The sequence below is a fragment of the Oryctolagus cuniculus genome, chromosome 20, assembly GCF_051225735.1.
Source record: "Oryctolagus cuniculus isolate XC-2025 breed Fujian yellow rabbit chromosome 20, ASM5122573v1, whole genome shotgun sequence".
Lineage (NCBI taxonomy): Eukaryota > Metazoa > Chordata > Mammalia > Lagomorpha > Leporidae > Oryctolagus > Oryctolagus cuniculus.
In genome coordinates, this window is record NC_142886.1 from 40,905,744 (window position 1) to 40,919,563 (window position 13,820).

Genomic DNA, 13,820 nt, shown 5'->3' on the forward strand with positions numbered 1-13,820 from the left:
GGAAAGTGGAAATGGCCCAAATCCCTGCGTCCCTGCACCCAAGTGAGAGACTCAGAGGAAGCTCTGGGCTTCAGACAGGATGCAGCCATTTGGGGAGTAAACCAGCGATGGAAGACCCCCCCCCCCCCCACTGTTTCTCTTTTCTGTCTGGAACTCTACCTTTTAAATAATCATTAAAAATGATTTGGTTCTAGAAAACTAGTTCTATTATGCATGTTTTCATTACTGAAAACGTCAACTGGTCAAATACCAGATGATCGTCTGCTCTCGGATTCTTCTCAGTTTCAGCGCGTGGTTGTAGGACAGCTGTGATTGACCCCTGAGCACTTCATGTCCCTAACGGTCATACCAGGAAGCGATTCAGAGGAGCACGGCGAGAGCTAAGGGGACACCTGCGCTACTTCAGATGTGTCACTGAGTGCACCTCTGAGGTCCAGAGCGAGACCTCGCACTCCTCTGCGTGCCGCCCCGCGTGTGCCGAGCCTGCGCGGGCCTTACGTGGAAGGTTGCTTTGACACAGGTGTGCACGGCAGCTCCGGAAGACCCCAGGATGTCGGGCGTCATCAGGGGGTTGGAAGACAGCTGACTGCCATCTTGAAGCCATTCGTTGTATCTCAAGCCAGACATTTTAAGCCTTTTATTTGGATCAACTGTGAGAAGTCCTGTGGGAATAAGATATTCCAGTTTTATGATTTATCACTATAATTGTGATTTAAAAGCAGTCTCAGACATAAATCTCAGTTATGTTCACAGTGACATGATGGTTTTAATAAGTCTTCAAATTCCTACAGAGCTAACTTTTTAAAAGTAGTATTTATTTATTAAAAGGCAGAGTTACAGAGAGAGAATGAGAGCTAAAGGGCGAGATCTTCCACCGGCCAGCTTGTTCCCCAAATAGCGGCATCAGCTGGGGCTGTGCCAGGCTGAAGTCGGGAGCCCAGAGTCTCCTCTGGGCCCCCCACGAGGTTGCAGGGGCCCAAGCACTTGCGCCATCCTCCGCTGCTTTCTCAGACGATTCAGGGAACTAGACCAGAAATGGAGCAGCCAGGACTTGAACTGGTGCCCACATGGGATGTGGGCACCGTAGGCTGAGGCTTTACCTGCTGCCGCACAGCACCGGCCTCTAACTGTATTTCTGTATACACTTAAATCCTTGCGTGAACACGGACGCTAATGATAGGTAGCCTATTCCTGGGAGGCTTATGGGAACTGGCTTTTCATGCAAGAGAAAATAACCACTGGAAACAAAGACTCCCTCTGGTGACACGGCTAGCTCCAGACGTCTCCTGGCCATGTTCTCGTCAAGGAGTGTGGTAAGGCACTGAGGGTGCGAAGGTGGAGACTCGCTCTTAGGAAATACAGGGACAAACGCTGAGCTCTTACACACTGGGGGAGATGCCATGGGGAAACACAGGCACAGTGCGTGAGCAGGCCCAGGGCAGGGGCGTGGCCTGCAGTGTGGGCGCCCTGAAAGGCTGAATCTGGAAAATGAGGGGAGCTGGAGAGAGACCGAGCGTGCTCCAGGGGTTAAGAAGAGCATGTCTGAACGTCTGGGGGACTCTGGAAGCTTGGTCCAGCTGAGGGATTCCAGTACCTGCAATGGCAGCGCTGGGTGATAAGGAAGCAGAGGTTTGAATTTGAATGCTTAGAAGTTTGATCTGAAGCTCACAGACTATCCGAAGGACTTTTTGAAGATTTCATCATCATCATTATTATTATTATTAATTTTAAAGGCAGAGTCTCAAAGAGAAAGAGGAGAGACACAGAGAGCAATTTTCCATCCACTCATTCATTCCCCAATGTCCAGGGCTGGACCAGGCCACAGCCAGGAGCCAGGAGCCAGGAGCCAGGAGCTTCTTCTGGGTCTTCCATGTGGGTGCAGGGGCCCAAGCACTTGGACCATCTGCTGCTGCTTTCCCAGGCCATAGCAGGGAGGTGGAGCAGAGGTGGAGCAGCCAGGGACTCATATGGGATGCCAGCGTTGCAGGCGGTGTTTTAACCCATTATGCCACAATGCCAACCCCACTCAAAAGGATTTTTAACAGAAGGGTCACTCTCAAGTCAGGGAAGTGAGACAAGTTGGAAGGAGGCTGCAGGGCAGAAGCGGAACAGCGCCGACAGGGACAGAGGTAATGGCATGTGGATGACGGGAAGGAGGGGTGGGCTCGGAGGGCTGCTGTTCCAGGCGCAGGCAGAGGGTGGCGCTCACGTGTCTTTCAGGGATCTGGCTTCTTTGCAGAGCTCCCACCAAAGGAAGGGTGATGGGAGGAGGGCCATGTTTGAGAGAGAGAATGGTTAAAAAAAAAAAAAAAAAGGTTTGTTTTGGTTGTGTAAGACTAGGAGGCCAGGAAGTTGTCTTTGAGCTGGCAGGATGGGTAGGATTACTGAGTGACAGCGTTCTGATAGGAAATGAGGCTGGAGAGAGCCCATGCCAGCATTCAGAACACACCTAGACTCTGGGTAATTAACAGACAAACGTGGGTATAACGATGCGATTCCTCCTCAGTCTTTACATAGCAATAAAACGTCACATTTCTTTAGATGATTACCTTGGATCAAATCTTTAGCCTCTTGGGATACGTTCTTCCAGGCTTCTCCTTCAAAGGAGAAATCTCCCTTTTTAATTTTCTTCATAATCTCCACGGCACTGGTACACGTCAGACTTCTGTCATGGGACTGGAATGGAACCTGCCCTGACAGCATCGTATACTGTCACAGAGAAAAGTACAAAACGGAATGACTGCCAAAGCCACCGTCAACGGCACGCCAGCAACCCCAGCAGCGTGATTTACCACCAGTTACATCCGGCCGTATTGAGCCTAAAAGGTCACCCAACTTCTATCCTTGAGGCAGGGAGCGCGTGCCAGGCCTGGTAAATAGTTAGGCCGAGATGCCTCGCTACGCTTCCAGGTTCAACGCTGCTGCTGTAATTACTGTAGTCCCCCTTTACACATGAGGAGAACGTGTTACAATTTGAGTTGACTATTTAGCATTCAGCTTCTGCTAAGAATGATTTTATTCTACAAATTGATTGCAAATGGTGTAGCAGAAAGTATCGATAGACATCTACAAGGAAATATGTCCATTCGATATGATATATATACATACATGTGCGTCTACATATGCATTATGTATGTCCACACCCACACACACATATGGAGTGAGACGGCATGCATTCAAGAGGGGATTAAAGAGAAAAGGCAAAAACAGCGAAATGTTAGATGCTCACAGAACACTCTTGTATTCTCTAGCTTTGAATTTTTCAAAATAAAATTTTTGGGAAAAGGTGGAAAAATAAGGTCTCTGGAATAAAACACTTGAAGAAAGTGTGTTTTCAGTGGCATTATATGCTGCTCAGCAGGTTATCCATCCTGTCCTACATGTGCTAACTGCGTGGACTGTGGACTGAATGGCCCCCTTCTTCCCTATGTTGAAGCCCCAACCCCTAATGTGACTATAGTTAGAGTCAAGGCCTTTATGGAGATAATTAAGGTTAAGTGAAGTCAATAGGATTAGTGTCCTTAAGAGAAAAGACACCAGAGAGCTGGCTGTGTGTGAGCATGCCCAAGGAAGGCTCTGGGAGCACGCAGCAGGCAGGGGCCACCCACATTGGTAACCCAAAGCAGGGCCCTTTGCAGACGCCAGCCCTGCTGGCATCTCCGTCTCAGACGACTCAGCCTTCAGAACTGTGTGGGGACACATTTTTCTTGCTGAAGCCACCCAGTCTGTGGTATTTTGTGATAGCAGCCGAAACAGGTTAGTAAACTGTGTCAGCTCTATTTTAATTAAAGTTTTGTATCTTCAGACAGGAATTAATTGTACATCCATGGAATATTCTGGGTTGTAAACAAGGAGTACTTGTGTTACTCAATGAGGGTAATATAATTTGATTTCATATTAAAATGGCCACATTTGAATCTATCAGATGTAAAGTGCGGAAGGGCCATGGATTTCCAAGGCAAATCAGAAGACTCCATGCAGCTTTTGTGCTTGCTCTGGGGACAGGCACTCATTCACATGGAAAGTCTGCAAAGCATTCTTTTTTTTTTTTTTTTTTCAACAGTTAATGCGTCTGCGTCTTGCTGGTTTTCATCTGTAACTACTTTGTCAAATACCTAAAGGCAAGGACTCTAAGGAACCACAATCACAGTGCCATTATCATACCTAAAGCAAGTAGCAGAAATTCGTTTGTATCGCCCATATCTAATCAGTACTTTTATTTCCCTATAGGTATTATACACATTGCATATAATTATATGAACTAGGTTTAGAACTGAATGCAATAAATAGAACTTAAAGTGAGAGCTGCTTGAATAAAGATCCAAGTAAGGTACAAATATTGCTTCTTCAGGGCCTTCTAGTCTCCGGGCCCCCACATTTTCTCTTACAATGCATTTGCTTCTGAAACCACGTGGTCTGTCCTGTGGAATCTGTTTTTTGTAACGTTTTCCTTCCAATTGTGACAGAGCAAGAAGGAAGTACCTCCCCTATCCATGCCGCCACACAAAGCTGCTTCCGTGGAGGGAGTCAAGGCTCTTAGACACTGCCGTGTGCCTGGGGCTGCCTTCTGCAGCCTCACGCAGCGAGCGCTCACCACTGGCCTAGATTTGCGGCCTCTTACAGTGGAAGGGAAAATCAGAGCTGACAACGAAATGCTCTCTGCTGGTGGGACTAGTGTTGTACGGACAATGCCTCTCACAGAAATGCTGCCAATTTAAGTCCCTTAAAAAAAGGAACCTCAGAAGTTGGTTGATTATTTTTTTTTAATTTAAAATAATCATATTTCTAAGTGTGTAAATTTAGTTTGAAAATTCTAAGTGATGACTTAAAATTGCTGAGGTGAAAAGCATGTGAAGCTTAAAAATAAAGAAGAGCATCCTGTGGGACAAGTGACCGTCCTGCAGGACAAGTGACCGTCCTGCGAGACAAGTGACCGCCACCGGGAGGGACAGACTGACACCGGCACAAATCCCAGGTGGAGGACAGACTGGAGGATGAAAATCAAATGTGAGAACTCTAAGAGAGCCCTGGGACGGGCTTGACTGGGGGCGGGGTCGAGCGGCCATCTGACATCAGCGCCAGAGACCACAGGAGACTGACATTTCTTCCTACACAGAAATTGTTTTCAAGCTCCCTTTTCAAACCCCTCTGAACACGGAGTCAAAATCCCACGTTACTATGAACAAAGCTGGGAAATAACTGATAAGCCAGAAAGAACATTAACGGCACACTGACGTTTAAAATTCTTAATAACCAGTTTTAAAATTCAGTAAGAAAAATCTCCCCCAAAGGGAAATGGGTGAGGTTCACCAGAGTAATTCAGGAAAGAGAAAATACAAAAACACGTCCTCGCAGGAAAGATGCTCACGCTGGCCACGCACACAGAGACGCATGAGAACCGTGGTGACGGAGGGAGAGGGAAGGCTAACAGCACAGCACCAGCATCCGTGCACACAGTGGGGGTGGCGTAACAGGTGAACCTTCCAGAAGGAAGTCTAGGCAGGCACGCCAGGTACCGAGTACACATCTCTCCTAGGAGATCGTGAGGCAAATGGAAATACAAATATGAAACAGTCAGTGCAGCTCATGGGAAAGTGCTACCCGCTCATTAGTAAAAAGAAATGGTTACATTCTGGAAATTCAAACCACATGTAGAACACCATCATCCACTCTGTTAAAAAAATCCAGAAATATCTACATGCATAGAAAACCCTGTAGGAAAGATACAAAGTAGCGACGGTGAGAAGAGGCCCCAGGGAGGTGAGCACCACCACCTTAGTGTGGGGAGATTATGACTGATTTTCTCTCTGTTCTACCTTCCCGTATGTTGTCTGAAATTCCCCTGTGTGCATAATGAATTCTGTGCAGAAAAAGCAAAGCTATTTTGAGGAAAACACACTGAGATTTTTCTAGTTTAATATTCAGTTTCTGGTCATGGCAGCTTGGGGGACATTTTGTGAAAAGCAGGCTTACCACAATTACGAGAAATTACTATAAATATTCCTAACTATATCTATTAAATTATTAATTTATCCTAATTGATATTCTTTAATTAAACTTTTCATCTGGAATCCATTGAACAAGTTTTTAAAAATGTTTTCCTATTGAATCACTTGGCTATTTTTACATTATATCCAATATAATACACATTTTTGAAAATATACTATTACTGTGGCCAGTGCTGTGGCTCAGTGGGTTAATCCCCTGGCCTGAAGCGCCGGCATCCCATATGAGCGCAATTCAAGTCCCGGCTGCTCCACTTCTGATCCAGCTCTCTGCTATGGCCTGGGAAAGCAGTAGAGGATGGCCCAAATCCTTGGACCCCTGCACCCATGTGGGAGACCCGGAAGAAACTCCTGGCTCCTGGCTTCAGCTTGGCACAGCTCCAGCCGTTGGGGCCATCTGGGGAGTGAACCAGCGGATGGAAGACCTCTCTCTCTCTCTGCCTCTCCTCTTTCTGTGTAACTCTGACTTTCAAATAAATAAATAAATCTTTAAAAAAAGAAAATATACTATCACTTCCTTCAAAAAACATATAACTCTCATATAAAATGCAGCTACCTTAAATATTACAAGAAACCAAAATAAAAATTCCTATATTTTCTCTAATATATGGGTGTTTAGTTTGATTAAACATTTGTATTTGTGATAGATACATAAAACTTGCGCATTATGGGGTATCATGGGATGGTCACTGAGCTAAGTGTTAAGAGAGGGAAACAGCCCTCGTTGAGGGGCGGAGCGGGCTCACCAGGATGACGCCCAGGCTCCACAGGTCGCACGACTCGTCGTAGCCGTTGTGGTTCAGGAGCTCGGGGGCGGCGTAGTGCAGCGTGAAGCACGGGGTCTTCAGGGGCTGATTGTCAGGCGGCTTCAGCCGGGCGAACCCGAAGTCAATCACTTTAATTTCCAAGTTGTCGTTTTCGTCCGTGAACAAGAGATTCTGCAAGACACCGGCACGCACCTGAGTTTCTCCTGACCCCGCGCCTCTCTGCGCGGCTGCTCTCTGCTTCACCCCTCTCGCGTTACTTGGATTTCTGCACCCATGGGAAACGTTTTCCCGCTCTCCAGGCCTCTTCTCACATCAGCCCCTTTGTGCTCTCCCCTGCCCCGTCTCCTATGCGCTCCACCAGCGCACCTGCCCACCGGGATCAGGTACACTTGGGGGAGGGGGTCGGAGCTTTTTCCCACCCTAACTGTCCCACACACGAAGTCAGAACTTGTCCATTTTCTCCGAGCACGACTTCCTGTCCCCTGCCGGCTGGCGAGCCCTCTGGGTTACTCACTTGACACATTCATCGCCTCTCAGACAGGAAGGGCAGGGACCCTGTGCCTCCCTAACCTAGGAACCTCTGCCCAGGGCTCTGGGTAATTAATTAATTAAATTCACTAGTAAAACTCTTCTCTAATATCTAGTAGATACCATTTAAAAGGACAGGGTGAAGATATCCATTACATTGCAGAAATATTTTCTCCAAACCAGTTAATACTTAACCAGATTTTGGTGTTCAGAGATGTTATTCTTCAAACATTCAGAAAACTTTGTTCTTCTGAGTCATTCATGTACCGAGGCTTTGAGGTCACTGAGGTTTCCTGGGTTACTCTTCTATCTGTCACATGCTTAATAAACGCTAACTGTACTGATATACAAATCATCTTTTTTTTTTAATTTCAATTAGTTTTCTTTTTATTTGAAAGGCAGAGTTACAGAGAGAGGAGGAGAGACAGACAGAGAGATCTTCTATCCACTGGTTCACCCTCCAAATGGACACACAGCTGGGGATGGGCTGGGCCAAAGCCAGGTGCACAGAGCCCCTTCCAGGTCTCCCATGTGGGTGCAGGGGCCCAAGCACTCAGGCCACCTTCTGGGGTCTTCCCAGGCCATTAGTGGGGAGCTGGATTAGGAGTGGAGCAGCTGGGACTTGAACAAGCACCCAAGTGGGATGCTGGCATCACAGGCGGTGGCTTAACCTTCTACGCCATAATGCTGGCCCCACAAATCATCATTTTACTTAGTACATCAGGCTAGTGCCCACAATAAATGCATTTGACTATTTTGTCTCTAGACAGCCAGAAAAATCTGTCATGCTTTTTATTCATCAGATTATTTCCAGCTCTGAAACATCACTTGTTTTGTTAATACTATTCTAGCTGAAGTGAATGACATGATAGAAGGCTTCACTGACCCACGGAAAAACCTTTCAAGCTTCCATTTAAAAGCTGAAAATCAACAGCGAGAGGAAAGTGAAGTGAAAAGAGTAACGGAGGGCCAGCACCGTGGTGCGTGGGTTAAAGCCCAGGCTTGCAGTGCTGCTATTCTATATGGGCACGGGAGAGACCCAGGCGGAGCTCCTGGCTCCTGCTCCATCCTGGCCCAGAACTGGCTGCTGTGGCCATGTGCGGAGTGAACCAGCATGGGGAAGATCTTTCGTCCTGCTGCTCTGTCTTTCAAATAAGTAACAAAAATAAGTAATTAGTATACAATAAATATACAAATCAGTAATAAATTAGTTTTCCCTGATTTGGGTTCTCTTGTTATAATAACTTCAAATTTAAAAAATTAATTTATTTTCATGTATTTGAAAGGCAGAGAGTGAGAGAAAGAGAGACAGAGCAAGAGAGATCTTTCATCCACTGGTTCACTCCCCAAATGTTCACAATAGCTGGGGCTGAACCAGGCTACAGCCAGGAGCCTGCAGCTCCAGCCAGGTTCCCACATGGTGGCGGCACCCATGTACTTGAGTCCTCAACGGCTTCTCCCCAGAGCGCACACTGGCAGGAAGCTGGACTGGAAGTGGAGCTGAGACTTGAACCCAGGCACTGCAGTGTGAGATGCGGGCATCCAGGCAGCATCTCCACCCTGATGCCAAAGGCCTCCCCGTGATCGGACTTCTGAAAGTGGAGCGAGTGGGGTGGGTCACTAGGTTTAACGTGGGGACGTAACTCATTCCTCCTCTTTCGGAGCATTTGAAGTTGGAGGACAGTGCCCACTTGCCTAGTTCCTCCAGTACAGCAGAAGTGGAGAGTCACGACGCTGCCCGGACGTGAGCGCTCGTGTCAGGGAAGGTGGGGTAAGCACTCGAGCCCCTCTCACGCTCCTCTCCAGTTCTGCCTGGAACTCATATGATACCTGTCACTTTTCTCCGCCTTTCAAGAGGACAGGATCACTCTGAAACACACAGCAGCCTACCAGGAACGTCAGCCAGCTTCTAAATGTATCTGACGCTCACCTAGAGCTGGAGATTTTGCCAGTGCAGCAGCACACGCACATCACCACCAGCAAGAGACGGATCATCAGCTCGTAAAACGTTACCTGGAGAGGGATTACACGTCTAGTTTGGAGACAGCATACTCTGCCATTGGAAAGTCGGAGTGAAAAGCATTTTATTGTGGAAATGTGAGCTCAGCAGTGCATTTTCCTCTCTCTATAATCTGGTTTGATTTAAGGACTTTAACTGCAGATTATATTAGATAATCTGACAAATCTGCTTCACTTCAAAGGACTATTTGGAAAGAGAGCCTTCTAACAGACCAGAGTAGCTACCTAAGAGTCTCCGCACTGGGGAGGAGGGACAGCGAAGCTGCTCTGCGCCAGAAAAGACAGTTGCCTCATTTCGGACTCACGAGATGACAGATGGCCAGTTATCAAAGAATAAAACATGTGAAAATGAATTCTATACAGTCAGGGAGCAGATCTTTTCAATTAAAACATGCATGCGTGCTCCTTGTCTATCAAGAAAACATTTCAGTGGTGTGCTTTCACATTTAAAAATAGGCAGCTAATCTCCGATGCACGGAGCGCCACATTGCAGTGGGCGGCGTGCGGAAAGTGAGAAGTATGGGGCGGGAAGCAGAGGGGGCGCTTCCTGGATGCAACCTCATACACCACCACCCACTGCTGGTTAATGGCCAGTCACATGGGGACCAGTGACTGGGAGTGCACAGGCAGACGTCCAAACACTGTCAGGACGTCAGTCAATCACAGTCAGCCCTCCACCTGCAGGCTCTGCATCTGCAGGCTCGACCGACTGCGGCTTCGAAATATCACGAAAAATGTGTCTGTGCCGAACACGTACAGACGTTTTCTTGCCATTATTCTCTACACAATACAGGGTGACAACTACTTACACGTGGAATTTGCATTGCATTAGGTATTACAAGTAACCTAGAGCTGACGGAAAGCATCATGGCAGGATGCAGGGGTTCTATGCAAATGCAAGGCCGGTTCGCACACAGGACCTGCGCGGCTGCAGACGTCGGGACTGGTGGTCGGCCCCGGAGCAGTCTCCAGGGCATGCCGAGAACAACTGTGTGTTTGAGAGCTCCAAGTTCCATTTTTAAAACACATTCCTCTAACAATTCAAGATACTCAGTAAAAGGGAAAATAATGCTTTTAGAGAACTGTTCTAGAAATATCTTAGAGGACCATCAAACAAATCAATATGTTAAAAACACCTGAAAATGTATTATAATCAGATGATAAGTCAAGACAAAGCTCTGCTTTAGAGAGGAAATATATATAATTTTGCATATGGCCAAGGATGAGTCATTGTTATCTTTTTATAAATTACTGGCTTTTGGTTTTTAATTTTCACTGATGTTCTAAAAGGGAGGAATTTTCATATTTTTGATGCTAAAAAGGGATCATTCTATAGTTAGGACCTTCTTTATTAACCTTTTGAAAGAAGAAGCATTTAAAAAGCCGCTGCTTCTACATCACTACACAGTTCTATAAGTATCAAAATAATGAGAATTAAAAAGCATAAAGAGGACATAACTAATTAAATCAAGGAACTCTTTAAGTGCTTATAAAAATTATAGCCCTCTCTACATGTAAACTAATCAATTTTATGACAAATGTGGAAATAAACTTTCAGAATACAGCATAAAAAAACCTCTAAGCTGATACACATATAGAAGGGATATTATTTTCTGCTACAAAAATTCCCATTGCTATTTTTAGTCCACAACAGTTGCATAAAGTATTTTTTCCATAAAAGGCTGTCACACTTACAAATATAACCTCAAGATGATCAGCTGGCAAAAAAAAAAAAAAAGATTTATTTTAGACTGACATAGAAAAGGAAAAAAAAATCCAAGAAACGTATTTTTAATTATCAACTGAACAGCCCTGACAATGCACCCCCCCCCCCAGGGCCCACACGTTTTGGGGGGCGCTGAACAACGGCGCCACCTTGAATCACACAAGCGAGCACTGTCCGATGTTCTACCTCGGGCTTTAGGTCTCTGTGCACCACTCCGACGTCGTGCATGTGGCTGACGGCGGACACCAGCTTCCGCATGATGTAGCTGGCCTCGGTCTCGCTGAAGTGCTGCTTCTTCTTGATGCGCTCAAACAGCTCTCCCCCGCTCAGCAGCTCCATGACGAGGAACGTGTGAAGCTGGGGGAGAGAGACGGGACTGAAGGGAGGGCGAGCCGCACCGCAGAGGGGCAGACCCCGGCCAGCAGGGAAAACCGGTGTGGCCGATGACCTATCGCCAGCAACTTTAGAGAAGCCATTGTCAAAATAATCCACAGCAATCCTTGTGTTTGGGAGGAAGGAGCTGAAGGACAAGGCGGCTTTCTTAGATTTCTATTTTGGTAATGGAAAACTTCAAGCTTTTTATAACCTTTCCTGGACTGATTCTTTCATGTGAATTCCACTCAGCTTCTCTATCGAAGTGTACACAGCTTGCTTTCTAAATGGTGACCCAGTGCTGACAATAAAGTGAAATCGCCAGTTTTAAATCCTAGAGAAGATAACTGAGCACAGACGACTGCCCACACAGCCCTGGCACACCTGCTTCACGGCAAAATTACCTTTTTGAAAAAGTCTTGTTTGAGGGTGCCACTTTGAACCTCCTGGTAGGGTTCAGAAGCTCAGCTTCAGGGTTCCTGTGACCACCATTGCAAACATCCATAACCCACTACGTGAGTGCTGTTTTTAAGTAATTGCTTTGATCCAAACGGCATTATCTTCATTAGAGTACTAACCCTTGTGAGTTATATATTTACTATGCTTTGCATCCATGTCCATAAATAACACAGCAGCTATCACACAGCAAAGGGTTTCTATCAGATCTCACAGGAACACAAAAGGGCTAGAAAAAGAAGTCACATCACTATTCAGAGTCAGGCGGCAAGACCAATGTCACCCAACAAACAAAATGTATTTCCTGAGTCAGCGAATCTCAGAAAAATTTCTTCATAAAGAAAACATTATTAAGCATATCACTGCAAACATACTGGACAAGCTGTGAAGGCTGGACAACATTTTTAATAAGAAATGGCTCGTAGGCCACTAGAGATAGAACGAATTCGGGTTTCTACCTCAAAGTCAAGATGGAAGGAATGCTACAAGTGTAGATGAAGGTGGCACCTGCGGGGTTAAAGACAGCGTGGAGTCCAAGCTGGATCTGAAGCCAGCTCTGTGACTCAGGGTCTTGAGGACGGTGCTGGACTTTTGTGAACGTCAGCACCCACATCAGTCAAATGGGGGTGACCAGGAGAAAGTGTACGTGTGCGAGGCCGAGCAATGGCCCTCCAAGATGCCCAGCCCCTGCAGCTGTTGGCTTTGCAGACGTGAGTAAGGTCTTGAGACAGAAGATGATTCTGAATGTCGCTGGGGTCAGCAGAATGGGATGAACAATGGAAGCAGGAGATGACAGTGAGGCAGGGAAGGGTCACAGGCCGAGGGCTGTGGGCAGCCTCCAGACACTGAAAGAGGCGAGCAAACGAATGGCCCCTTAGAGCCCCCGGGAGGCACCAGCCTGGCTGGCATCTTGGCTTTAAATCACGGAGACTGACTTTGGACTTCAGACAATAAATCTGTGTTCAGTGTGCAGCGCTCTGTTTCGGCTGCCTTGGGAACCCCTTTATCTCTGTGAGGCAGAGGTGAGGGCACACAGAACCGCTGTCTCACAGCTGAAGGCTGGAGGCCATCCATGCTCAGTCGCACCCCACAGTGGACAGGAATAACCTAAGTGTCCTTCAACAACTGCGTATCAGAATCACGACACATCTACGCTGGTACACACAGAAGTACATCGTGGGACAGTTTATACTCTAGGAAGTCTCGGACAGAAAAACAGCACCCAACCAACTTAATGTAAATAAAAAATGAGGGACGTCATTCCTGAGATGTGCCACGAGTCCTAAGGACAGAAATCAGATGTCGGGCTTGGGGTATAGCTCCGGGCACGACCGCAAAGCCACACAGAGGGTTGTCGAGGGTCACCCATCGGTGCCTTGGCTGATACGCCAGCTTCCTCTAAATCTGCTCTGACAGGACAGTGTCCACCATCTTCTCACGCGCACGTCTCCTGGACAGGGCACTCACTAGCTGTTCCACTGGAGTCGTGGGATGAGGGGGGAGGCAGGTGAGCGGGAGGGCAGGTGCCCTGCACCCCTGCTTCACAGGCGCTCTTTTTCTGACTCTGAGAAGCCGAGAGCAGGTAGACAATGACGCCATTTTTGGGCACTCACTACCTGATAGGAAGACCCGGCTGTTCCTTGCTCCCCTAAGGCAGTAGAGAAAAGCAGCTCCAAGCTGTCGGGCTCAGATCCCAGCCTGACCACTTACAGCTGGCGAGACCTGGCTGCTACTTCTGCGAGTTTCGCTGTCCCCCCTCCCAGAGGTCAGGTCTGAGAAAGGAAGCACACGGGGAGTGTCGGGCACAGCACCGGGCGGCGTAAGGTACCTGGTCATAGATGGCAGCGATCGCGGTAGGCATGACGCTGCTGATGCCCGGGCCCTTGTTCTCTGGGAGGCTTCAGTGTGCTACAGAACTGGGCCTCTACACCAGCACAAAGAGCCCAG

At 47.3% G+C, this 13,820-nt stretch overlaps 1 protein-coding gene across 6 annotated transcripts in view; it reads right to left on the reverse strand.

Moving 5' to 3' along the window:
* Window positions 1–13,820, reverse strand: part of RPS6KA5 (ribosomal protein S6 kinase A5) — a 190,056-nt gene that overhangs the window by 20,868 nt on the left and 155,368 nt on the right. For all 6 annotated transcript variants that reach the window (XM_002719601.6, XM_089322100.1, XM_051826133.3 and 3 more), the window contains 4 exons: window positions 11,232–11,402; window positions 6,752–6,943; window positions 2,550–2,709; window positions 499–662 (listed from right to left, as the gene is read on the reverse strand). In XM_002719601.6, the coding sequence (XP_002719647.2) occupies window positions 499–662; window positions 2,550–2,709; window positions 6,752–6,943; window positions 11,232–11,402 (687 nt within the window). The remainder of the gene's footprint in view (window positions 1–498; window positions 663–2,549; window positions 2,710–6,751; window positions 6,944–11,231; window positions 11,403–13,820) is intronic.